At 41.1% G+C, this 25,323-nt stretch overlaps 1 protein-coding gene across 2 annotated transcripts in view; it reads right to left on the minus strand.

Annotated features, from left to right (window-relative positions):
* Nucleotides 1–25,323, minus strand: part of THADA (THADA armadillo repeat containing) — a 338,022-nt gene that overhangs the window by 62,445 nt on the left and 250,254 nt on the right. For both annotated transcript variants that reach the window (XM_045011459.1, XM_045011458.1), the window contains one exon: nucleotides 12,837–12,922. In XM_045011459.1, coding sequence (XP_044867394.1) covers nucleotides 12,837–12,922 — 86 coding nt within the window. The remainder of the gene's footprint in view (nucleotides 1–12,836; nucleotides 12,923–25,323) is intronic.

Raw genomic sequence — 25,323 nt, forward strand, 5'->3', positions numbered from 1 at the left:
ACAAGGAGCCTCAAGAATGAAGGAGGAAGTACAAACAAGGAACAAATGAGGTGACCCTCAGTACTTGACTGGGATGAGAAGGAACTGCCCCTCTCCCACAGGATATTAACATGGTTCCCATCATTGTAGTATCTGAATGCCTCAGAATCTTTTAATGTATTTACTATATATGGGGAAAATAGATACTACTTCACCCAAGGACATCTGGTTTCTAAATGAAAAACATAAATTCCATAAAATATCTTGGGGAGGCTCCATGAAGTCATGGATATATTAGCATCTCCCACAGCAATGCTGGTAGGTGTTTTCCTCTCACTTGTGATCTACTCTCATCTAGCCAGTCAGGAAGCGAAGAATCCCTTATTCATTTGAAACTGCAGAGGGAAATAAGGATGGCAGAATGGAATTACCAGAGTTAGTCAACATGATTAGAACTGGTTAGGAACCTGGATTTACAACTGAACTGAAACACATCAGCTCCAGCAGCTCACTGTCCCCTACCATCACTGCATCAGTACTAATTTGGAAGGAAGAATAGCACCTGCAGAATCACCAATAGCACTTCCTGAAGCATTCAGATGTTCCTTGGATAGCTCCCATTCAAGTCGTTTTCAAGTCACTTCCTGCTTTGTTTATAAGATCACACAGATTTAAAGCTCAGGATTAAAGCTCAAGGTGGTGTGGCAATAAAGACAGAAAGAATGATTAAAGTTAGCATATTGAGAGCTCAAAAATAATACACTTTTACTCCACCCTGCCCTATGAGGCCTTCCAAAACTGCAGAAATACCTAAATACTGTTAGTAACAGCATTTGAACGCTTTTAAAGGAGGAAAAGGCAACTCCTTAGGAAGGGTGGAATGATACATTATGTGGTTATGTCAGAATCAGGAACCACTATGAAATGGCCTTCAATGGGTATTGAGCCCATCATTTCAAATGGGTGAAATACAAGAACTTGTAAAATAGCTCCAGCTGTCAGCCCCCCACTGGGTGGGATGGGAGACTGCCAGGAAAACCGGACATATGGTAACAACTCCCCCATACCCTGCAACCCTCACTTCTACGCTGCTGCTGGCAAAGGCTCTGGCTTTAGAGCTGGGTGTGTGGCCAGGATCCTTCCTCTCTGGCTGCCCAGCTCTGAAGGCAGCGCCCCTGCCCGCAGCATGGCAGAAGTGAGGGTGGCAATCCCATGACTCACTTACAGTAGCCTGGCGACCCTCCCACCCTGCTTGCTTTTTGGTTCGGGATCCCCACAGTTACACCACCATGAAATGTCAGATGTAAACATCTGAACACATGAAAACGACTAAACTGAATCGTGAATTTGGTGGGCCCTAATTATAAGGAGGTACAGAGTGAGTCTTTTCTGAAAGCTAACAACACCCAGGTGATCCGTATCGTTGTGACATATATTTATTAACACTGTATGAGGAAAGATGCCATTATACCACATTAAAAAATAATCTATTTGTAAGACTTCCTTCAGGTCCATCAGTTATCAGCTCTTAGGGAACTCATGCAGGTTTTAGTTAAAGTCTCTAGGAACTTCTCTGTACCCATTCCTAAATGTCCTCTTGATTTGAGTATCACTGGGTGTCTCATTGAAAGATGCAGTGGACTCTAAGCATGCTCCAGACTTGTGTGTTCTTAGTGGTTTTATTCCCTACACAAAAGATATAGGGGAACAGGAGCTCAGAGAACAGCAACATCATTGTCTATCTATATCTACAGTTACTGAGGCTCTGGGTCTTCTGCATAGACAAGGCTAGAATGCCGGAGATTTATTCTTGTCCTTTGGAATCAGTCTAAGGATTGAATATCTCCATGGATGATCCATTGTCTGCTGTGTTGGACTATTAAAAATATCACAAGTCCTTTAGTTACACCGAGCCCCAGAGTCTTGACAATAGATGCAAGTATTCTAGGTAGAGAAGCAAACTCAGGGAAGATGTTCAAGGACCAAAAATCTACGCAGCATAAATCTCTTGGAAGAGATAGATGCCGATCTGTAAAATGATGACATAATCTAATTGGGACAAATTATGCAATTTGCATACATCATCCATCAAGGATAGGAAACAAATTCAAGTCTAAATGTAGAAACAACTCAGACACTTTCCTGGGCAGACCGTCCCCTAGCCTCCCTCCACGTGGAACATAGTAAGGGATCTCTGAGATGGGAGACTGGCTGATTAGCCAACCATTTAACAACTTAGTGGTCACAGATATTCCAGTCTATATCATAGCTGGGAATGGATGCCCTACCTCACTCTTGGGCAACTATGCCTTTCCTCCACCACCACTGCTGAGAGTAGAAGGAAAGAGGAATGTGGAACTGCCCTCAGTTTTAGCAGGTCCAAACACGGTGCTCTCCTTAGTCAGTTCTGAAACACTACCACATGGAGGGTTCCCACAGCCACAATAGCAGCAAAGAGTGTCTTGGTGGTAGTTGCACCCAAAAGTGGCAAGACTGGGGCTAGCTACCTGGTCTACTCTTAATGTGGATGCAAGACCTGGTGGCTTCTCTTCTCTCTACTGAAGGCCGGCTGCAGGCTCAGGCAGCCCTCATGGTATTGGTTACGTGATGGTCACATTTTCAAGCTTTTCTTTACAACCATAAGGACAACAAACATTTTTTTTTAAATGAAAGCTTAGATCCTGACATCACATGACCCGGGGCCCTAGTCACACTGCTCTTCTGCCTATGCCTTAGTCCAGTCCTGCCTATGGGTGTATCCAAACCCCAATGAGAGTGAGCAATGCCTGAGGACTCCAGTGAAACCCAGCAGAGCTTGCGTGATGATATTTTGAACTTCAGCACTGTCTACTGTTAGGTGGAGCTTGGCTTGTGAGTCGAGTTTAGGAGTACCTTTTTTGAATTAATTCAAACTCTATTTATAACTAAAATAAGAGAACATTTTAGTTCTACTAGTCCTATCTAAAAGCCTATGGTGATGTCTTCATTGTATAGTTAACTCAAGTTTTATATGCTTGAGTTAACTCCTCTTGAGTTAGCCTAGCTCGAATGAGAGCAGCCACACTGTAAAATACCACTCCAGAGGTACAGTGATTGGATCAGCAGCTAATAAATTGTGCTAACATGAGCTGTAACCTGTACCCCCTGCACCACCACACTTGAGTTCAGAATGTGTATGTATCGATGGGACTCAAGTTAGAGGCAAGACTCAAGTTATAACTCACATTAACTCTGCAGTGAAGACAAGCCCTATGCACGTTGAAATTAATGTTTAAAACTTAGTGTATTGTACTTTAATGCAGATACTTCTGTTGCTCTAGCTAGTCTCCTGTCTGATTTTTTTCACCTTTTGGAAGAAGCTGTCTGTCTACTCCCAAATAATAATCTCCTATGATAATTTCATGTTCAAAGTTCACACACACAAAATGTGACCAGGCCCCCTCAGAGGCCCAGAGAGGCCTGGGCCACTTCCAGCTTTTGAGGTCCTAGCCATAATAAAAATAAAAAATGACGACACATGATCTTATCTTGTGCCATCAGAACTGATATCTTTTTATTAATATTTATGAACATTTTAACTCTTTAATATGACAAAATCTATATCAGTTAACAAAAAAAAATGTCTTTTACCAAATCACATCTCTTATTTGCTTAAATTTGCATCTCTAAACTGAGAGAGCGTGTCACATTTTGGTCCGATAGGGATGCGCATAAAAACAAGTAGTGAAATTTATCAAGTGTCTAAATTTGAGGCCTCCTTTGAGCTTGAGGCCCAGGCCAAATGGCCCTCCTGGCCCCCCCTCTGATTGGCCCTGAATGTGACTTCTCTGTTCAACAACCAGAAGTGTCTCCACTTACTCTCACCTATCCCCTTGGGGGTGGAGAGCTACTTTCTACCCTTCTCCACTCCTACCTCCTAACTAGACAAAGGATAGGCACCTGCACTCTTACATTTTCTCTCCATGTTCTCCCCACTATCCTCTCCTCCACCTTCTCCAATATGAACTGGTCTCCCACATATCCTTTCAGAGTCCCCAATCCATCATATTCTTCCTGTTATGCCACATTCCCCTGCAGCCCCCTCAAGTCTTCTCATTGCCCCCACAATTCCCTGCAACTGCCCTGAGTCTGTCTCCTATCCCCACTCCTCCTGCCCGCTTATTTTCCATTGCACCCTCCTCAGTCTCCCTCCTGTCTCAACACATATTTCCTTGTACTCTTCCCTTGTTCTGCCTCTTGCTTCTTACACATTCGTGATTCCTCACAGTTCCCTGTCCAATTCCCTAACACTACCCTGAATAGCATTCTCCTGTCCCCTGACCCTCACATGGTGATTAAGGTGCCACCACTGTCCCTGATGGCAGCTGGTGTCAGCCCTATATGAAGCAGTGGGAGATGGCAATCATTTTTGCTGGGAGAAGCCTTTCTTTCATTTGCAAAGATGAGAGACACATGGTGGCCATCTTGTTGGAAGGCGACATGTGGCTTCAGTTATGTTGACAATAATGAGGGATGCTGGCCATTTTGGATGAGGGAAAAATTTCATAAGATTGAAGGCAGAAATCAGCAATTCACAAGAATCTTTTAAAAAAAATCTGAATATTGTGAGACTTGTGATAAAACTGCAAGAGCTGGCATCAATGGTGCCCCCCTTTCTGATGCTTCGTCCCTCAGTTCTCTATGTGTAAAATGGGACTAAATATTTCCTTTCCTCATTGGGCTGTTTAGTAATGTTTGTGAGGTGCAATGATAAATGACGATGACACCCATAAATACCTAATTAGGCAAGTAGCCAGGTGAGACAGATTTTTCAAATTCTATGTATATATAGGGAAAAATCATCTTTTTGCCTAGAATACCAATCTTTTCCAGGACAAGGAGCTAATTTTATTAAACCAGAATACTGGGTAATCCAACCAAATTTCATGTTGAAAGTCAGTGGGAGTAAACTATCTAAAAGTCTGCACATTCTAAAAATATGTTTTAAATCTTTAGTCAAAAGAATGGCATTGACCATGTACCACATTAAATGCATCTGCACCCACAGTTTACATAATTTATGACATAATGAACAGATGAAAATTGTTTTCAATTTGTTCAGATGGAATTTGTTAAATTTAACCTAATTAGACCAAATAATCAAAGCAGGCATTTGTAAGCTGCCAACGGTCCCTCTCTCCCCCCCTACCCCGCCCCCGTTATAACTGTTTGGCCACATTTCTTAGAGATTTAGGTAAAGAAAGTTAAAATCTCATTAAAATAACTGACCTTATACTTATTCTTGTCACGTTAATTATTCAAGTTGTAAGGAGTATAAAGTACTTTTAACTATTTTTCCTGGATTTTACCATTTTACCATTATTAATTTTTAAGTTAGCCTTTGGGAAAGCTTACTTTACTTAGCATTTAGCTTCCTTTTAAGAGCAAGTTGTATAAAATGAAAACACCCAGATTCTCAGCTTTAGAATTATATATAATATCTACGAGTTTATCACTGAGACAAACTGTTTTGGAGATTCCAGCTTCATTTTCACAAACTAGTTACTGTAAAACGTTTGGAGTTTTGATAATATATGGAAGCTAAACAAAGTTTATTACATTTGGCAGAAACTCAGGACAAGTACTATGCGTTCTAATTAGCAAAGAAAACCACAAATATATTTGACAAAGATAACACCACTGTAAAATATTTGTTCTAAGGATAGCATGGCCATGTGGTGTAAAACAAAAATAAAATGCCAGACAACTTTACTGATTGCCTGTTTTTTGTGTCTCACACATTTCAGATGCACTATATTCTTGCAGTTGTACCTACTGATAAATATGAGCCCTTAAAGATACCTAAAAATAAGTCAGATCTGTCCAGTTTATTAGTTTATTTACTACAGTGCATCATGGGACTGAGAATGCTAATTGGATACCAATCTGCACAATGCTTGTGAAACCTACAACACTTGATATAAGGAATAAAATGCTAAAAGTTGGCATGCAAGTCAGAATCTAGTTTTTCAATTTCAATAAAATGACTTTACCTGGATTACTGACCTGCTATGTTCTAGCATCAAAAGGAGCTGTCGACATAGGGTACAATTGTCAAAACACTCAGCATTAGTCTAACTTTACTCCCATTGACATTAATAAAAGCAGAGTTAGGCAAATGCTCGGAACTTCTGAAAATCCCACTCTTAAACTGTCAAAAATCTAAATATGGACATGAAATTCTAATGGCTTTATTCCATTAGGTTCACACCTTTGAGATCATACTCATGGTTTTCTCTCTCCTACTGAAGCAACAGTATTTTTGAAAATGGTATATAACGCTACAGTACTTCTGAAGTCAAAAGGAGTATGCATATCTGAGGACAGAACTGGGCCCGAGGAGGCTGGCAGTAGATGCATAGTAGAAAAAAGTGTCTATTAAGGACTTATACATAGACTTTTCTTTCATCTTTTTTCTGGTAGCTTTGACTGGTTTCCTTTTCTTCTTTATTTATATATTCTTATTTGATTTATGGGAGAACAGTATGTTAAATAAACAAATATCTGCTTTTGCACACTACTCTGTGCAAACGCTGCCATTTACTATTAGAGCTCATATTATAATTTTATATATATATTTGCTTTTTATTAATTGAAAAGAGCTATTGACAAGAGCTATTGCCAAATCACTGAATGGCACAAATAAAGGGACATCTGTCTGCGGAGGGAAGGTTGTGTCTTGGAGGGTTTCCCACCTGTTATACGGAGAATGTATGCCGTGTTGTAGCCATGTCGTAGCCTTGGGCTCCTGCCTTAAAAGGCTGAAAACAGCCCGGGGAGAGGGCTGTGGCAGAGAAGGAAAAGCGGGGCTGATTGGGGAAAGCAGTCTCAGCTGGGGCCACGCCCCAATCAGGCCGAGGCCAGCTTAATGAGGGCCCAGCTGGCCCTTATAAGAGGGCTGGGGCCAGAAGCCAGAGACAGACTCTCTGTAGCTTTGAGAGGGAGGGACCTGGCGGCAGGGAGCTGAGAGAAGGTACCTGGAGTGGGGCAGGGCTGGGGGAAGGCCAAGGGAGCTGGGGAGCTCCAGCCTGGAAACCCCCCAGGCTGCGGCCTAGTGGAAGGCCAATTAGGTACTGTGGTTGCAAGGGGCAGCCCACAGGTAGGTAGGGGCTTTTACACTGCAGTCTGCCCCAGTGAGCGGGGGCTAGATGGTGACTGGCAGTAGCCCACGACCGAGGCAAGGTGGGGATAGAGGGTTGCGGGTTCCCCGGGTGGGGAGACCCTGAGACTGAGGGGGCATTGCCAGGGGGCAGCACCCCAAAGACAAGGGACACCAGGTCCTGGGAGCGGCAGTGGGACACTGGCCTGCAGAGGGAGCTCTGGAGGCTGGAAACACTAATTCCCTGAGACGACCAGCAGGAGGTGCTGCAGCGGTGAGTCGCGCACCATGACACCTACTAACCAGCTGGAGTTACCTGCCACTAAGGAATTAGAGAGCAGCAGCCCGGAATCCAGATGAGTGTGCTCTTTAGAGAAATCTGGTAATAAAAATTTTGCACCTAAACAGATGGATAGTCCATCCAGCCTTGTACACTGTTTCTGGCAAAGGCCAATGCTGAATGTAATTGTGCAATAGTACAACATGAGCAGGAGTTCTTACTGACTTCAGCTGGTGTTTTTTAGAATTTTCAAAAATAACTAGAAATACAAACCTGGCCCGATGTATATCCTGTAGCAAACTGGACCTAAATTTTGTGGCAAGGTCCCTGGGTTCTGTTGCATTCCCATGGAAATTCTGGAGCAGGTTCAGATAAATAATATTTTTTCTCAATCACTCTTATTTGTCAGTCAATTCTTCTATTAAGCCATAAAACGCAGATCTACACTGAACAGTGTAGTTGTGAAACTGGACCTATTCAACAGACCCTTTTATTGCCTGCATTCAGACTCTCGCTTGCCTCAGGGACACAAGTCTCTACTACATTTTATTCCGTTTAGAACTTGGAAGTCCACTCTCCCATTACTGTATTAGTTCTATGCTTTGGGATATTATTGAAAATACAAGTAATAATACCATGCAAAACAAGTAGATTTAATGCAACATTAAAGTTGACAATCAAGCATTCAAAATTCAGGAAATGCTGGCTGAGGCCAGGCCCTCACTTAAAAGTTTGCCAGCACAGCTATGTCAGGACTGTGAAAAAATCTTTCCCCAATCAACAAACCTATACCAGCAAAAGCCAGTGTAGATGAAGTTATACCAGCAAGAAAGTCCTTTTGCCAAGATGGCTTATTATTTTTGGGAAACTTCTATTAGGAAAGTCAGCCCATATAGTTTACCACTATGGCTAATCAGTCTCAGTAGCAATGAAAAAAAAATCAGGCAATGTCAAGATTGCATGTATCAGACAAACTTCTTCTAAGGTTGCATAGTGAAGTGACCACTTTCTTTTCTGCCTCCCTCCTTCAACTCAAATCAGTTTCCTCTTTACTTTCCACTACCTTTTACTAATAAGCTACCTGACTCTCTGAATTTCCTATCACCAATAATTCCCTGACTCCCCATCTCCCTAATCTCCTATGTTGTCCACTGTAGTGCTGTTCTATTTGGAGGGAGAGTACTTGGCTATTCTCCAGCAGGATACACTTGTTACAAGTTACAAATTTTAAAGTTCCCAGGCTTCCCCAAGTCAGAGGAGCTCCAGAATGCATAGTCCTCCCTCATTAAATTGGAAAAACCCTGGAACATGCCAGATTTGAAGACTGTGGCCAACATAGTCCTGTAGATGGTTAACATAGACATAATGGTTTAAAGGTATGCAGTACTATAACTGTGTTAGGTATTATTATAACCACTGAAGATAGGAACCAGCTCAGCAAAGAAGCTAAACCAGATGAAACCTTAAAATGGATTTCAACAAAGGCAGAAGAGGTCTTTTTGGAGCTACAGAGAAAGTGCTATATATCTGAATGATATAAAAAGTTTGGATTTGAACCAGTTTTCACCTTGTTTCAACTGTAGTTATAACCTATAAGAAAAGTGAAAGGTAAAACATTTCTTGAAAATTTACATTATCTTGGGTCATGTGGCGTCTTAGGAGTCTTAGCACTGAGATCCAAAAGAACAGCAGAAGCTAGCTCTAAGCATCAAAACTTTGCATACTGCTTGAGGAGCATAAGGGCTTTCAGACTGGGAAACAAATGAACAGTGGCCAGATGTGCTTTAAGAAGCTGACTACTGTATGATATTTGTTGTTACACATTCCAAATACGTTTTTTGTGTGTACAGAGACTAAACTGTGCAAACTTATGATGCAAGTCTCTAATTTTAATAAAGGTTTCTGAGGAAGTGCAGTAAGGCAGAATATCTAGCCTTTTTAAGATGATAAATACTTCTGGACCTTATCTCATCATATAGTTTTGGGGTTATAATCAATTTTTATTTGAGCAAGATAGTTTTAGTCTCTACCACTGCTGCCTCGCCTCCCTTTCCTGCATCTTAAATTGCTTTGAATTTGTGTAGCAAATTCCACATGGTCTAAACTGGACTTTAACAGAGAGGTTTTATTTATTGAAGAGAACAAATCATTGACAGAAAGTAAATGTAAAATAGGAAAAGACTAGGCATGGTTGTACTCTGAAAATGTCTTTGTAATTGTAACCCCTTTGACAGGCACAATCAATTAGAAGTGGTCTGATTTTAACCAGTTGCAGACTCATTACACTACATTCCAGTTTGTGTTGATGAAAATCAGTTTCAGTCTGTGGCCTGGAACTCATATACAGCACTTCCTGGGGCCTCTTATATAAACACACTAAGAAACAGTTTTATTTGGACTTGTCCATCCCCCTTTTATTTTACTGAAACAACTTTACAAATCAAGAATAAAATAGAACAGTTGTGGCCCATAACCAGAAACACACTCACTGGAGAAAGATGTTTAAACTATGAAGAATGTAAAACTTCAAATTGCAATGATTGCTTACAGTATTTCAGTATAAGACTTGAGACAACACTGCTTAGGCTACAGATTCTCTTTAATATATTATTAGGACACTTCTAGTTGTATATAACATAACAGAGTGCTCTTTCAGTCAATAAACGCTACTTTATTTAAATGCATTTTCATAGAAAATGTACTGAAGTAATGTAGTATTTTGAAATTATCATATGTGAACACAAATTTTAATGACTTTCCCAGTGGAGTACACATGAACAAAGATAAATATGTATACACAATATCAGTTTGTTTAGGATCACATATTTTCCCACAGCACAAAGCCCAAGTTGCAGGAGCTGCGAATAGAGAATGAAATCCCCTAACCCCCAGACATGAGTGGAGACACTACCATTTGTACAGCCACAGCAATGCAAGAGACTCTGTAATGAATCTGCTCCTCAAAAGATGAGGGTTGGAAAGGAACAGATGAATTGACAGATGTGGACAGGTCAACAAAAATCTCTGATCTATGTGCAGCAGTTGTCAAAAAGCAGACAAGACATTAGGATGCGTAAGGGATGAGATGGAAATTGATAAAAAATATGACAATGCCACTATATAAAACAATGAGATGCCCTCACCTGGAATATTGTATTTAATTTTGATCACTCAGTTTTAAAAAGGATTAGTGCAGAATTACAAGGGGCTCAGAAGCAGGCAACAAGAATGATTAGGGGCTTGGAAAAATTCTTATATGAAGAGAGATTGAAAAGACTGGGATTGTTCACCTTAGAAAAGGACACAAATAGGAGGAAACATGATAAAAATATATAAAATAATTAATGGTCTTGAAGGCAGGTTTTGAATGTTTTGAGCGTATCAGTATTCCAAGAAGGACAGGACATTTAGACAGATAAGAATATCTGGAGTTATAGTAGTAAATATATTTTTACATGTGTTTTTTAAAAATGAGACTTTTGGAAGAGATATAGAACCTCAAGTTTCAGGGCACAAGTCAAACTCTAATTATTGTGGATAGGAAGAAATTTTCCCTGGGGCAGGGCTGGCTCCAGGCACCAGTTCAGCAAGCAAGTGCTTGGGGCGGCCAAGGAGAAGGGGCGGCACATCAGGCTCTTCAGCGGCAATTCGGCAGCGGGGTCCCTCAGTCCCTCTTGGAGGGAAGGACCTGCCGCCGAAGTGCCACCAAAGAAGAAAGTGGTGCGGTGGAGCTACCGATGAATTGTTGCTGATCGCGGTTTTATTTTGTTTGTTTTTTGGTTTTTTTTGCTGCTTGGGGCGGCAAAAACCCTGGAGCCGTCCCTGCCCTGGGGGCAGGTTATACTAAAACTACTTTCTGCAACATTTCTTGTACCTTCCTTTGAAGCACCAGATACTGGCCACTGTTTGTGACAGGATACCAGATTAGATGCAGCAATAGTCTGATCCAGGATGGGAATTTCAATGTTTCTATATCGGATCTACGTAGTCGTGGAGCCACTAAGCCTGCAGCCCCATGGCATGGTGCAGGAGCAACCTCTTCATTGCACAGGATATATGAACCCTTTGCATTGGCCTCTGCCTCCTAACCTCTTCCCATGAAGTATACCCCTTTGGGGGCTATTTTCTACATCCCCACTGCTATTACTTCAGATATTTCTGCTTGGTTAAGACCACATTCCCCACAGCTTCTCTTTTTGCTTGATCCGTCAGTAAAAGCATACATTTGGATTCAGCATCAGGCTATGCTGGATTTAATGTCGCCCAGAGCTTGTGGGTCCCTGGGGGTGGAAAGCTCATTGGGGGGAGGGGGATATGAAGCAGTACCAGATAATTGCAGCTCTTGCTCTGCCTGGGAGCTTGAGCTTGCCAATTTTGCCCCAAAACTGGAGTGGTGCTAGCCAAGTAGTCTGACTGGCAGCACTCCTATGTAAGTTAAATCTATTCTTGCCTTGCAGAAACCCCTCAGCAAGAAAATGTGTGAAACAAGTGAAATGTATTTGTTTTAATTCTGAGAGTGTCTCCCTCCAGAAGGGACCCTCTTATAAATAAAGGATTTGTCTCAATTAGTTAAATGCAGCATTAAAATTAAACTACAAAACACTTATGTTATGGGTTTGAATTAAACCAACAAAACTGTCCTTAACTCACCTTGCTGTACCAGTGGCTAAGGACAGGATAATAATAAAGCACCATGCTGAAGAACTGTGCAATACGTAGACACAGTAAGCTAATTATAGCTGCACAGAATTTATCCTTCCTCCAGTCACACTCCAGAGGCCTGGCCTTCTAATCATGCTTTCACTTTACTTCATCATTTATTGTGTTTTGTATGACCATAAATAACATGCTAAGCAACAGTTTAATGCCATTAATAGTTTTGATTCATCCTTCATCCAAGAACTTCCCATTGATGATGTAAACAATCAAACTGCTGAATCTTTGGAGGTGTGACTTTCTGTAAAACTTCTCACCCTACTGCAGAAATGATCCCTATGAAGTTTTCCATACTCCCATGGAACTTACCCATTTTTTCCAGGGTGGATTGGAGACATTATTCCATCTTTGAAATTTTGCATCAATAAAATAGAACTACTTAGAAAGCTTGAGCTACGTAGGGGATCAGAGTTTGACTTTTAAGCTTTTGACTAGAAGGAACATGAATGCTGAAAAGGCAGCACCTTTAACCCCTGGCGGGAAGGAACCCTCCTTCTCTTCAGCAGCCCCTGCCAGTACTGGTTTTCACAGATATCAATGGGTCACGAGTTTCTCCTCATCTGGACCCCTACACAAAGTGTCCAGATTTTCAAAAGTGCTCAGCACCAGCAGCTCCCACTGGTCTAACTAGTGCATCTATTCCCCCTAACCCTCACCCAGGATTAATACAGCACTGAAATTTCCTGCAGCAGATTTAGAAGTTGTATATTACAGTTGACTTGCCTTTTCTTCTAGATTTCCCAAGATAATCACTCAGCACAACAAGGACATCAAGATATGCAGCTCTGGTCACCAAACAAGGATTCTGCCTAGAAAAACAAATTGTTGACAGAAAGTAAATTCCTTATAAAATTCCCACTCTGCTCAGACACTGAAATTGTAACACAGAATCATAGAGCCAGAAGGGACCCTTGAGAAGTCATCAAGTCCAGCCCCCTGTGTTGTGGCAGGACTAAGGCCTAGTCTACACTGGGGGGATCGATCTAATTTACTCAATTTCAGCTATGTGAATAACGTAGCTGAAGTCAATGTACTTAAATCGACTTACCGTGGTGTCTTCACCGCAGTGAGTCGACTGCTGCTGCTCCCCCGTCGACTCTGCCTGTGACTCTCGCCAAGCTGGAGAACAGGAGTTGACGGGAGAGCGCTCGAGGATCGATTTATCACGTCTAGACTAGATGCAATAAATCGATCCCCGCTGGATCGATAGCTGTCCGCGGATCCGGCCGGTAGTGAAGACATACCCCAAGTAAACCTAGATCATCCCTGACAGGTGTCTGTCCAACCTGTTTAAAAATCTTCCAATGATGGGGATTCCACAACCTCCCTTGGAAGCTTATTCCAAAGCTTAGCCATCCTTATAATTGGAAATTTTTTTCTAATATCTAACATAAATATCCCTTGCCACAGGTTAAGCCTTCATTCAAACATTCAGTGGACATGCAGAACAATTGATCACAGTCCTCTTTAATAACATCCCTTAACATATTTGAAAACTATTAGCAGGGCCCCCCTATAGTCTTCTTTTATCAAGACTAAACATGCCCAATTTTTCTTAACCTTTCCTCACAGATCAGGTTTTCCACACCTTTCATAATTTTTGTTGATCTCCTCTGGACTCTGGAATTTGTCCACATCTTTCCTAAAATGTAGCATGCAGAATTGTACACTCCTAGTAATACTCGCCAGAATGATAACTTTTTTCACAGCTGCATCACGTTTTTGACTCGTATTCAATGTGTGATGCACTGTAACTCCCAGATCCTTTTCAGCAGTACTGCCACTTACACTGTTATTACCCATTTTGTAGGTGTGCATCTGATTTTAAATTCCTAAGTGAAGTGCTTTGCACTTGTCCTTACTGAATTTCATCATGTTGAATTCAGACCAATTCTCCAATTTCTCAAGGTCCTTTTGAATTCTAATCCTGTCCTCCAAAGTGCTTGCAAACCGTCCTATCTTCATGTTGTCTGCAAATGCTGTAAGCATACTCTCCACTCCATTATCAAAGTCATTACTGAAAATATTGACTGACCCCTGCAAGATCCTACTAGATATGTGCTACTAGTTTGACAGCAAACTACTGATAACTACTTTTTGAGGGGGAGGGATAGCTCAGTGGTATGAGCATTGGCCTGCTAAACCCAGGGTTGTGAATTCAATCCATGAGGTGGCCACTTAGGAAGCTGGGGCAAAAAATCAGTACTTGGTCCTGCTAGTGAAGGCAGGGGGCTGGACTCAATGACCTTTCAAGGTCCCTTCCAGTTTTAGGAGATAGTTATATCTTCAATTTTTGTTTTTAGTATGGTCCTTCAACAAGTTGTGAACCCACCTTATAGTAATTTCATCTAGACTGTATTTCCCTAGTTTGCTTATGAGAATGTCCTGTGGGAATGTCTCAAAAGCCTAGCTAAAAGCAAGATTACATCACATCTACTGCTTCCCCCCCGTCCACTAGGCCAGTAACCCTGTCAAAGAAGGAAACTAAGTTGATTTGACATGATTTGTTCTTGACAAATCCATTATGGCTATTACTTATAACCCTCAAGTGCTTACAAACTGATTGTTTAATAATTTGTTCCAGTATCTTCCCAGGTATCAAAGTTAGGCTAACACTGGTTTATAATTTCCCAGGTCCTCTTTGTTCCCCTTTCTAAATACAGGTACTATGTTTGCCCTTCTCCAGTCTTCTGTGACCTCACCTGTCCTCCAGATGTTCTCAAAGATAATTGCTAAGGGTTCTGAAATTGCTTCAGCTAATTTCTTAAGTACCCTAGTGAAGACTGAGGTGTTTTGTTTCAGCCTTCTGGATGTCATTAGTTATTAATTCTCCTTCTCTGGTAAGTAGAGGACCTACACTTCCCTTCATCTTTCTCTTGTTTCTCGTGTTTTTAAAGAACCTTCTCTTACTGACTTTTTTGTCCTTTGCTAGGTATAACTCATTTTGTGCCTCAGCCTTCCAAATTTTGTCCCTACATGCTGTTGCTACTTCTTTTGAACTCCTCCTTAGCAAATTGTCCATGTATCCATTTTTCGTAGGATTCCTTTTTGATTTTCAGGTCATTAAAGAGCTCCTAATGAAGCCATACTGGCATCTTACTATTCTTCCTGTCTTTCCTTTGCATCATGACAGTTTTCAGTTGTTACTGTATTACTGTAAACATAAAGAAACTAGCTGAGTCAAAAACTGGAACATCTTCAATTTATTGTCTAATTAGTACAGATCTATTGTTTGTACTAGACCGCATATGCAAAAGAATAGGCCAATGACCCAGAGATTTACATTCTGACTGAATGACAGTCCTTCTAATGGAATGAAAAATGTCTCCTCCCACTCTTTGTCGCTTTTTACAGATCCAGACTAACACAGCTACCCCTCTGATACTCCTCCCATTATGTTCCCATCAGCAATAAATGTCTTATTACACATTTCTATATTATTTTAAACTAGCTTATTTGGGAGAGTCAGATCACATAAGTGTCTCACCACTATGTCAATTGACAAATCTACTTATTTTGTTATTGTTATTTAATTAACTAAAAGAACAAAAACAAGAGTCTAGATTTTCTCTTCTCTCTGTCCCCCCAAAATCTTTTCCTTTTGAGTACATCAAGGGCAGCCTCCATCACAAATTAACTGCTACATCTTTTGTTAGGCACAGCTACATTTCTACTTTGGTTTAGAACATGTTATAATGAGTTTCTGAATTCAGAGTCTCTGTTTTGTGCACCCAAAATTTAATTTTTGGGGTTTCAGTTGTATAGCATCAGTCAACTGTAAACCACTTTCTGCCACACTTGATCAAACCACAAGTAATTAAAATCACCTGGACAATATGAAAGTTAATTCAGGCATATTTCTTTATTTTTCTCTGTATCACTATCATTGTATATTTCAACCAGAATACCCTTTGCTAGGGCATAACTTATAGAATGAAAGAAACCCAGTACAATACAAACATAAATGGACATTGTAGGAGAGACAAACAACTGCAAGCTTTAGCTGTGACTAATATTTATGGCCATACAAAATTCATGGCCATGAAAAATGCATCATGGACCATGAAATCTGATCTCCCCTATGAAATCTGGCCCCCAGTTAGAGGCTCCTACCCTGCACAGGGCTCCAGCTGTTAGTACTGGCCAGGGATGAGAAGGGATGAGACTTCCTCTTTCCCTGCAGGGGCCACTCCCAGGGTGGGTCAGACCCATTTCCGAGAACCTCAGGAAGCTGCAATGGCTCTAGTTGTTACACCCCCCACCTCCCCTACATGGAGGCTGCGGCTCCAGCTGTCGCCCCCTGTATGGGGAAGCTGTGGCTCCAGCTGTCATCCCTCCACTCGGGTGGGAGACTGCCAGGAAAACAAGACATATGGTAACCCACCCCACCATACACTGTGACCCTCACTTCTGCGCTGCTGCTGGCAGTGGCGCTGGCTTTAAAGCTGGGCGCCTGGCCAGCATCCTTCCTCTCTGGCTGCCCAGCTCTAAAGGCAGCAGGGCAGAAGGATGGCAATTCCACCACCCTCCTACAATAGCCTTGTGACCCCCACACTCTGACAGCCTTTTGGGTTGGGACCCCCCGGTTACAACACTGTGAAAATTCAGATGTAAACATCTGAAAATGTGAAACTGACAATTTTAAAATCTCCTGGCTGTGAAATTGACCAAAATGGCCTGTGAATTTGGTAGGGCCTTACTAATACTCAGTGTTCAATATTTCATTTTAATTTTAGTTTCTGAAGTTTGTTTTGCATGCTTAATTTTAAGCTTTAAATTCACTCAAGGATTTAATTACAGTATATTTCAAGAAACAGTTTCAACTTTACAACTCCTTTAAAATTCTGGAAAAAAACACTGGAACATTTTTGCAAGTTTACAGAGAATATACCCAACCATGACATGAAAATGAAAAATTTGCTTTAGGACAAAAGTTTTGCAGCTGTATTGGACTACAGAAGAGGCAGTCCGTCATGGCAATGGAAAACCCAGCTGTTGTAACACACCCCTGGAGAGGAAAACTTGGTTATAAACATATATAGCCTAACACACATTTACCTTTCTGGCCTGTAACTTTTCCATGCTACATATATTATTCCTATGCAGTGACATAAGGTATTATACATTTTTCAAAACTGTCGGCCAAATGAAAGAAGGAAAAATTCCTAGTCCTTTTTTTTTCCTAGTAGAGCCAATGCGAATATTCAGGGGCTATTTTCCCCTTAAATTAATCTTCCCATTCCAATAAAAAAAGAGATATAAAGCCTCTTCTAAATGACTAGTAAGAGATGCAACAAGAAGTATGTGGTTGTCACCCTCTGTTCTATATTCCACTTGTATCATCATTACTGCAATAAACTCAAGCCTCTACCAGTTGAAGGACTCGAGTCTCAACATGTTTCAAAATCTGGGTCAGCTCTGAGAAGCCTGATATTTAAAAGTAAAGATAGCTCCCAACTTTGGACTGTCATAGCTCAAGAACTGCAGCTTTGAAAATCAAGATCCATTTCCTGCCTGTGGTAAGAATATCACGTGTTTCTCTTTAGTATGTATGTGTGGATAGATAGATAGATAGACAGACAGAAAGAAAAATTGAGGTTTTGTTGACCCAAAAGTATTTGCAAATTTAACATGAAGTTGACAAATAATTTCAGCCCCTCTTTCCCCGCCCCCCTCCCAAAAGAGTGGTGGAGTAAGAAAAGCAGTGGCAGTGATGACCTCCCTTCTAACTTTTAGTCCAGTGGTTAGGGCAGCTGCCTGGAATGAGGAAAACCTGGAGTTCAATTCCACCCTCTACCTGACATGAAAATGGGATTTGAACTTGAGTTCCATACAGTGCACAAGAGTGCCCTGGCCACTAGGATACTCTACAGCACATCTCTCCCCCACACTGAAACTATTCGGCTGTGTATAGATAATTAAATAGGGGGTTTTGAATGAAGGTCTCCCATCTCCAAAGTGAGTACCCAAACCACAAGGCTATAGAGTCAGTCTCACTCTCTCTCTCTTGCCCACTGACTCTCCTGCAGTGACTGATACCCAAGTTCAAATCCCTTCTCTCACATCAGGCAGAGGAGGAACTGAACCTGGGTCTCCCACATCCCAGGTGAGTGCTCTGTCCACTGGGAGGCACTGACAGCGTCCCTTTTTGTTAGAGGCTGTAGCAGGGTGAACCCCTGCTCCTGCCCTGAGGGGTTTAAAAGCAGCCTGGCAGGGCTTGAGAGCTGCTGCTCTAGGCTGGGCTGATTGAGGGAGTGGCTGCAGGTGAGGCCATGCCCCAAACTGAGTGACAGCTGGCCCCTATAAAAGGCCAGGGAAGTCAGAAGCAAAGACAGTCTCTCTCTGCCTTCAGAGAGAGAAGGGCCTGGCTGCAGGGAGCTAGAGACTAGGTACCTGAGTGAAGCAGGGCTGGGGAAAGGCTGAGGAGCTGGAGAGCTCTAGCCTGGAAAGCCCCAGGCTGCGGCCTAGCAGTGGGCCAACAGATACTGGGGGTTGCAGAGGGCAGCCCAGGGGTAGGCCAAGGCAGCAGGTCCAAACCCAACTTTGCCAGTGATGAGTAGGCTGATACTGCAGTCTGCCCCAGAGTGTGGGGCTAGACAATGACTGGCAGTAGCCAATACTGAGGCAAGGTGGGGATAGAGGGTGGGGGTTCCCCAAGGAGGGGAGACCCAGAGAGAAAGGGGTCACTGCCAGGGGCAGCACCCCATGTAAGAGGGCACCGGGTCCAGGGAGGGACACGGGGGGCCTGAAGACAGGTGGATCACCAGCCTGCAGAGGGCGCTCCAGCGCTGGACAGAGCTAATTCCCAGAGTCGCCAGCAGGAGGCGCCGCAGGGGTGAGTCCGACCCGTTACAGAGGCATAATGATATTTTATTATAATTAGCTTTCTTTAAGAAAATAAACCCACAGAATGGAAAGACAGGTTTGAAATGACCACATAAACCCCAAATGCTTTTAGTCACTAAGTTTTAACTTTGGACACAACTCACTTAAAGAGAGTCCCAAACATGTTACACTTTATCAGATCATAAGTGATCCAAACATTGTAAATGCTGTGTTGTTCTATAGAGACATTCATTGGAAAGTCAATACAATGCTTTAAAGGCTCCTTCAGAACATGTAGCAGTGTAAAGCCAGTATGATTTTCCTAGCTATATATTTATGAGTAGGTTTTACAATTTGTAATACAGTCCATGTATAGAAACTCATGAATAATTATACATCTTTCTCAACATGGATATTTTATCCAGGTGAGCCAGAAAAGTGAAATAGTGCAGAGAAACCAAAACACACTGCAGTGTTAGAGTGCAAAGATCTGCCCCCAGCAAAGATGTATATCATTAAGAACAATGCCCAGAGGAAGCCATTATCATTTCAATATGGCTATGCCTATTTTTAAAAGTTGTAAAAAAAATAGCTTCTACACACATGGACTAAGCAAAGTCCAAATATTTACACAGCCAAGTTTCAGTTCTTGGCATTGTGTCAGTGTTCTCAATTTTCACACACTAGTTTGGCAGAAACTAGAAGCCTTTCAGAGACAGCATGCTCAATGCATGGGGAAAGAACATGACTCAACAGTGAGCATCCAGAACACATTAAGAAGCAAAGTGATGGGCTCAAAACAGTACCATCCAGTTATCTGGAGAGAAGAGGACAATGGCTGGGAGACAGTTGAATTAAAATGGGGTGGATGGTGGGCATACAGAGTTCCAACTGGACCACAGAGAATCTCCTGGGAGCTAAAACTGCCCCCTGACTCCCACTTTTTATACAATGTTTTGACTCAAAGCAAATGTTCAGTTTCTAGTCTATGTCTCTGAAAGACATGGCTGCCATAACCTTTACGGAAAAAGTGACAACAGCACCACAGCATCATATAAGCTTGTGTGTACCATATGTCTTCTGCTTTAGAAATGGTGCTTTATTAGCTTAGGGTTAGCCAAATGTTTGGTGTTGGCTTGTTTCAGTGCTTTGCACATGTGAGTAAAATTCCTAGCAATATATGCCAGTTGGACACAGCAGAAAATCCAATTTTCCAAAAGTGAACAATTCCACTATTGCTCCGGCTGTCACAAAAACTCTCAGTGTTGAACTCAATGCTGAAACTGACTTTATATAACAGCACCCAATAGCTGGATGGCCTATCCTGAAATATTTCAGTTATGCACAGTTTGTATAATTTAAAATTATGTCTCACACAGATTTCTACAGAAACTGTGCTCTTACATTTTATTTTATTATTAATATAAAAATGTTTCACACCCTTTCCACTACAAAGGTAGTTAACTAAATATAATGGTGCTCTGGTAAATAAGCCCAGTAGAAATCTTGTCTCCAGCCAAAAATCCTAGCAGTAGCTAGGATGAGAGTTTAAGCATTCAAAACAGCACTCCTTATTTTTGTCCACAGACAAATGGCCAAAATGTAGGTCACTTTCCTCTCCACCTGAATACACCTCTACCCCAATATAACGCTGTTCTCAGGAGCCAAAAAATCTAACCGCGTTATAGGTGAAACTGTTATATCGAACTTGCTTTGATCTGCCAGAGCACGTAGTCCCACCCACCCAGAGTGCTGCTTTACTGCATTATATCCGAATTCGTGTTATATCGTGTCGCATTATATTGGGGTAGAGGTGTATTTATGAAAAAAATACATTATGCATCCAGTCCAGATGACTAATCAAATCAAAATATGAAGAAAATAGGCTGTTCATAAAAAATTACACAGGACTTAGGCTTGACAGGACTTTTATATCTGAGGGAGGAAAAATGTGGTTTCCTAAAAGTTCCATGTGGTGCCTTTGTGTCACTTCCTGCTTCTCCTAGGCCTGGTCTACACTGGGATGGGGGAATCGATCTAAAATACGCAACTTCAGCTACGAGAATAGCGTAGCTGAAGTCGATGCATCTTAGATCGACTTACCTCCTGTCCTCACGGCGTGGCATGGACAGCTGCGGCTCCTCCGTCGACTCCGCTTCTCGCCCTGGTGGAGTTCTGGAGTCGACGGCAGAGCGTTCGGGGATCGATTTATCACGTCTAGACGAGACACGATAAATCAATCCCTGATAGATTGATCGCTACCTGCCATCAACAGATAATCACTCAAAGTCTTGAAGGAATGTTCTTTTAATTTGATGAGGAGGAAGAAGAGAAGAGACAGTGCCATAAAGGCCGCACTGGCTCACCATGTAATTTCATAGATTTGGGGGCTTAGGATGACTGGAAGGAAACGAAACAGGAAGTGTGAAGAAATAGTGAGGTTTGTATGAGGCCCTCAGCTGCATTATTTCATTTTGAAAGCACTAGCAAGCTCAACTTTGACATTGTTTTCTGGCTGTGAAAGTGTTTCCTAACAAATGAAATCTCATCTTTATAACTGGAATTGAATTCTGGATCAGAGACTTGAAAGAAAAATCAGACATTACCCTCCATACCAAACACAAACATCCACTAACTCTGGGTTAGACCTTACAAATAAGACTTAACCGACTGGCCAATTTTATATCATTAAGGTTGAACAAATCACTGTAGTCTGAGACTTGGTGGTAGTTACATTTTTAATTCTGGTGTGTGAATATAAAATTAGGAAGAGTTGAAGTCACTGGCAAAAATAGGAACCTTTCATGAGTTCCTAGAATCCAGGGAAAAAAATTAAGAGAAAATGTTAATAAAACTAAATATTCCCTTTATCTTTATGTGCTCACATTCAGATTTCTATGAACAGGTCCAAAGTCAGCAGTTATATAGTAATATATCATTGAGATAATAATAAGTGATTTGTTTAAAGCAAGAAACTGATTGGTATGTGAATCAGGAAATGTATCCTTCACAAGATATGCCCCCCTCTGCGAATGTAAATCTGAATTGCCAGGTTTAGAATCTTAATGTGCAACTACATTTTGATCCAGCTGGCTTTGGAATGAATAATAATGTTGGAACCCCTTTGATTTTTGCTCTACCTTTACCTCCCCTAAGCAGTCGTGATTGTAGACTAGGTTTATACAAGATGAAATTAATCTTAGTCTCTCTCAGTTTGGAGCTCTACAAATATTTTTTAAATAGAGTTTGCTTCACCTTTTATAGTAAAGTCATGCTCAATATAAGGCAGTCATTGGCTGGCTTATTCTGGACTACAAAAGCTGACACTAAATGAATAGGAATTTATTGGAAGAAACTAGCAGTATTTAGTCAACCACATTACATGCTCACTGGACCAGGTGTGTAATTGTATCAATAGTACCTGTCTTAATTACTGAAACTAGACATCTGTTGTATTACTGCTTTATTTCTTTTTTTAAAGAAGATATGAATGAGTTAAAAGCCAGGTCATCCTCTTTGTTGTTTCCTTTGGAAAAGAGTAAAGAAATGGAAAACTCAATCCTTTGGCCTCATTTCTGTCAGAGCAAGGAGGAAGGATTTGAACCAATGCAGTACTGGGCATAATCTCTTCTCCACCTATAATCTCCTCCACACAAAACTCAGCAGAAGAAACCTTTAAATCCAATCTATATTCATTTGGGAAATGCGACCCTATGTAGTATTCATCGCCATCCAACCATAGGGCTTTCCCTTCTCAAGCTATTAATGCCGAGACTCTTTATATAGCATCCCTATTAGTACTATCTTTTGTGGTCTCCACTCCTGACCTCCAATGAAACAATTCAAAGGAAACTCTGCAAGAGGATATTCATGCAGTTTCCTGGTCATCATGCAGAAGTCCCTGTAGAAAAGTATAAACTCACCTTATATTAACAAATGTTTTCATTTCATATGTAAATAATGCACATAAGGGTTCCTGCATATAAAGATGAAAATAGTTTGTATTCATTTATAATACATTAGTTTTGAACTAATCTCACTGAAATTAGATATTTTCAAAATCAGCAATTTGCTTTACACTTGCTTTTTTTGCTCACTGCGAAGTAAGTTTTCCAATAATAATTAGCAGAACAGGAACTATAACAGTACATTAATTCTGATATTTGCTAAATATCTAATTTAGTTAAAATTGAGTAAAAGTATTTTTTTCTAGTCAAACTCAGAGGACAAATATTTTGGCAATTTCATACACGAGTAGGTGGCCAATATCTATAAATAAAACAGCTGTGTGCATAAAATTTAAACTCAGCTTTCATGAGACTGTAAGTTTACTTGTAGATCTCAGTGATATTTTAAAAACTGGATAAAAGCTTTCAAATTGCTTTATAGGGTTTTAGAGGCTTGATTCTTATGAGTCAAATTACATATTAACTTAAAAACTGGAACCACTGGTGCCAAGATGGGCACAAAACCATTCTGAATAGCCATCTAATGTTGTTGTTGTAAACTCTGAACTCCTTTCTATTTCTTCATTGTTTGTTACTTTCACTTGTTACCTCTTGAGATCTGTTCCCAGAAATAAAAAGCCTTCAAAAAAAAAAATCTATAAATTCCTCTAAGAAAGCTTCTTTCTCCTCTTAAAGTGCAATAGGGTGATCAGATAGCAAGTATGAAAAATCGGGACAGAGTGTGTGTGTGTGGGGGGTGGGGGAGTAAATAGTATATAAGAAAAATCCCCAAATATCGGGACTGTCCCTATAAAATCAGGACATCTGGTCACCGTAAAGTGCAATCAGGCATCCAATTTCCTCTTGAGGAGGAATAAATGTTTAAGGCAAAGATATTTTCCTTTTACTGAGTCCCCGGTATATGTTATTGATAATAGGATCAGTTAGGCTGGGCACAGGGACTCCTAGTGACCTAATCATCTTATATTAATTTCTCTCTGTTCCTGTGTGAACAACTGGTAGTTGATTAGAACTTCTTCAATGCTGGCAAGGACAAAGGCCTTGAACCATTTTAGTCAATCACCTCTCATTAGGTCAGATCAACAACCAAAGCTTATAAGAAGGCTGGAACATCTGTTCCTCAAGTCTTAGAGTGTGTACTACAACATTTGTTTCTATCTCAGAGGAAAAAACTAAGTGGCCTTATGAGGATGAGGAGACATGCAGAGTGGCCACCTGCCAATCCTCACATTCTTTAACTAGACACTACAAAATAGATGTGGCTTCTTCAGAGGCTGTGTTTGATTTCTGGGTTCTTCAAATTGCCATTTGCCATTACCTTTTCTCCTCCCGCCTTTCTGTTCCCTACCCCACCCCAACACAAACTCAGGTGGGTAGCTGCTACTTCCCAACAGTCTGTGTGTGAGAATAGACAATCTGAATTAACCACAAAGGTCTGCTCATAACAGGAAAATCCTCTACTTTGCGTTTATTCCCACCCATGTTAATTGGGGGAGGTTAACGGTTTTCTATGTTAACCGTTTACAATGCGTTTGAGCTCTGGAAGTTGCTGGTTGGAGGACTATGACACAGTTTCCAGGCTTATATAGTCAACCTCTATCCAGCAGCTGCTCTTATTGCATTAGTCATAGAATCATAAAATATCAGGGCTGGAAGGGACCTCAGGAGGTCATCTAGTCCAACCCCCTGCTCAAAGCAGGACCAACCCCCAACTAAATCAGCCTGGTTAACCCCAACAATCGCTCTCAGACCAGAGTATTATTCTGTTACGAGAACACATGGTTATGGTAAGTTTGCATAGTCTATTCCTATTCATATGCGAAATGCACAACACAAGTTTGTGAATTCTAAAGTAATAACTAACTACACAGGGTGTAAACACAGATTTGTTCCCAATATAATTCATTCAGACAGAGGCATAGGGTTTAATTAATTGTTCCTGCTTTATTCCCCTACCCTCAGTTTTAAAAGCTGACTAAGGAATTTGGCTTCTGAATGAAGTGAATATAAAACAGTGGCCAAAATTTTGCAGCCTACATAGAATCCTTTTCCCTTTCCTCCCCCGCATACTCTGTCAAATTAGCCTAAGATACACTTGAGTGGCTGGGGGAGGGGAACCAGGTCTAGCTAGTCTCACATAGGCCTTTCTGAGAGGGGCAATACATAAATGCCTAGTGCAGAATTAGAATAACAATTAATCTTATGTCTCATTTGACCCAAGTCAGATTTTCATTTCAGCACTGATTCACTGAACTACCGTGTCCTCTCCTCAACCTTTCATAAAGAAGTAATTGTTACTGGAATTTTAAATATTTTTGGGAGTTTGGAGAGATGTCCAAAATTCCTGGTACGAACACTTCCTACCTGCTTACACTTTAAGACAGCCTCGTAGAAAAACTGCACATACATTTTTCACA

Source organism: Mauremys mutica, chromosome 3 (assembly GCF_020497125.1).
Source record: "Mauremys mutica isolate MM-2020 ecotype Southern chromosome 3, ASM2049712v1, whole genome shotgun sequence".
NCBI classification, from domain to species: Eukaryota; Metazoa; Chordata; order Testudines; family Geoemydidae; genus Mauremys; species Mauremys mutica.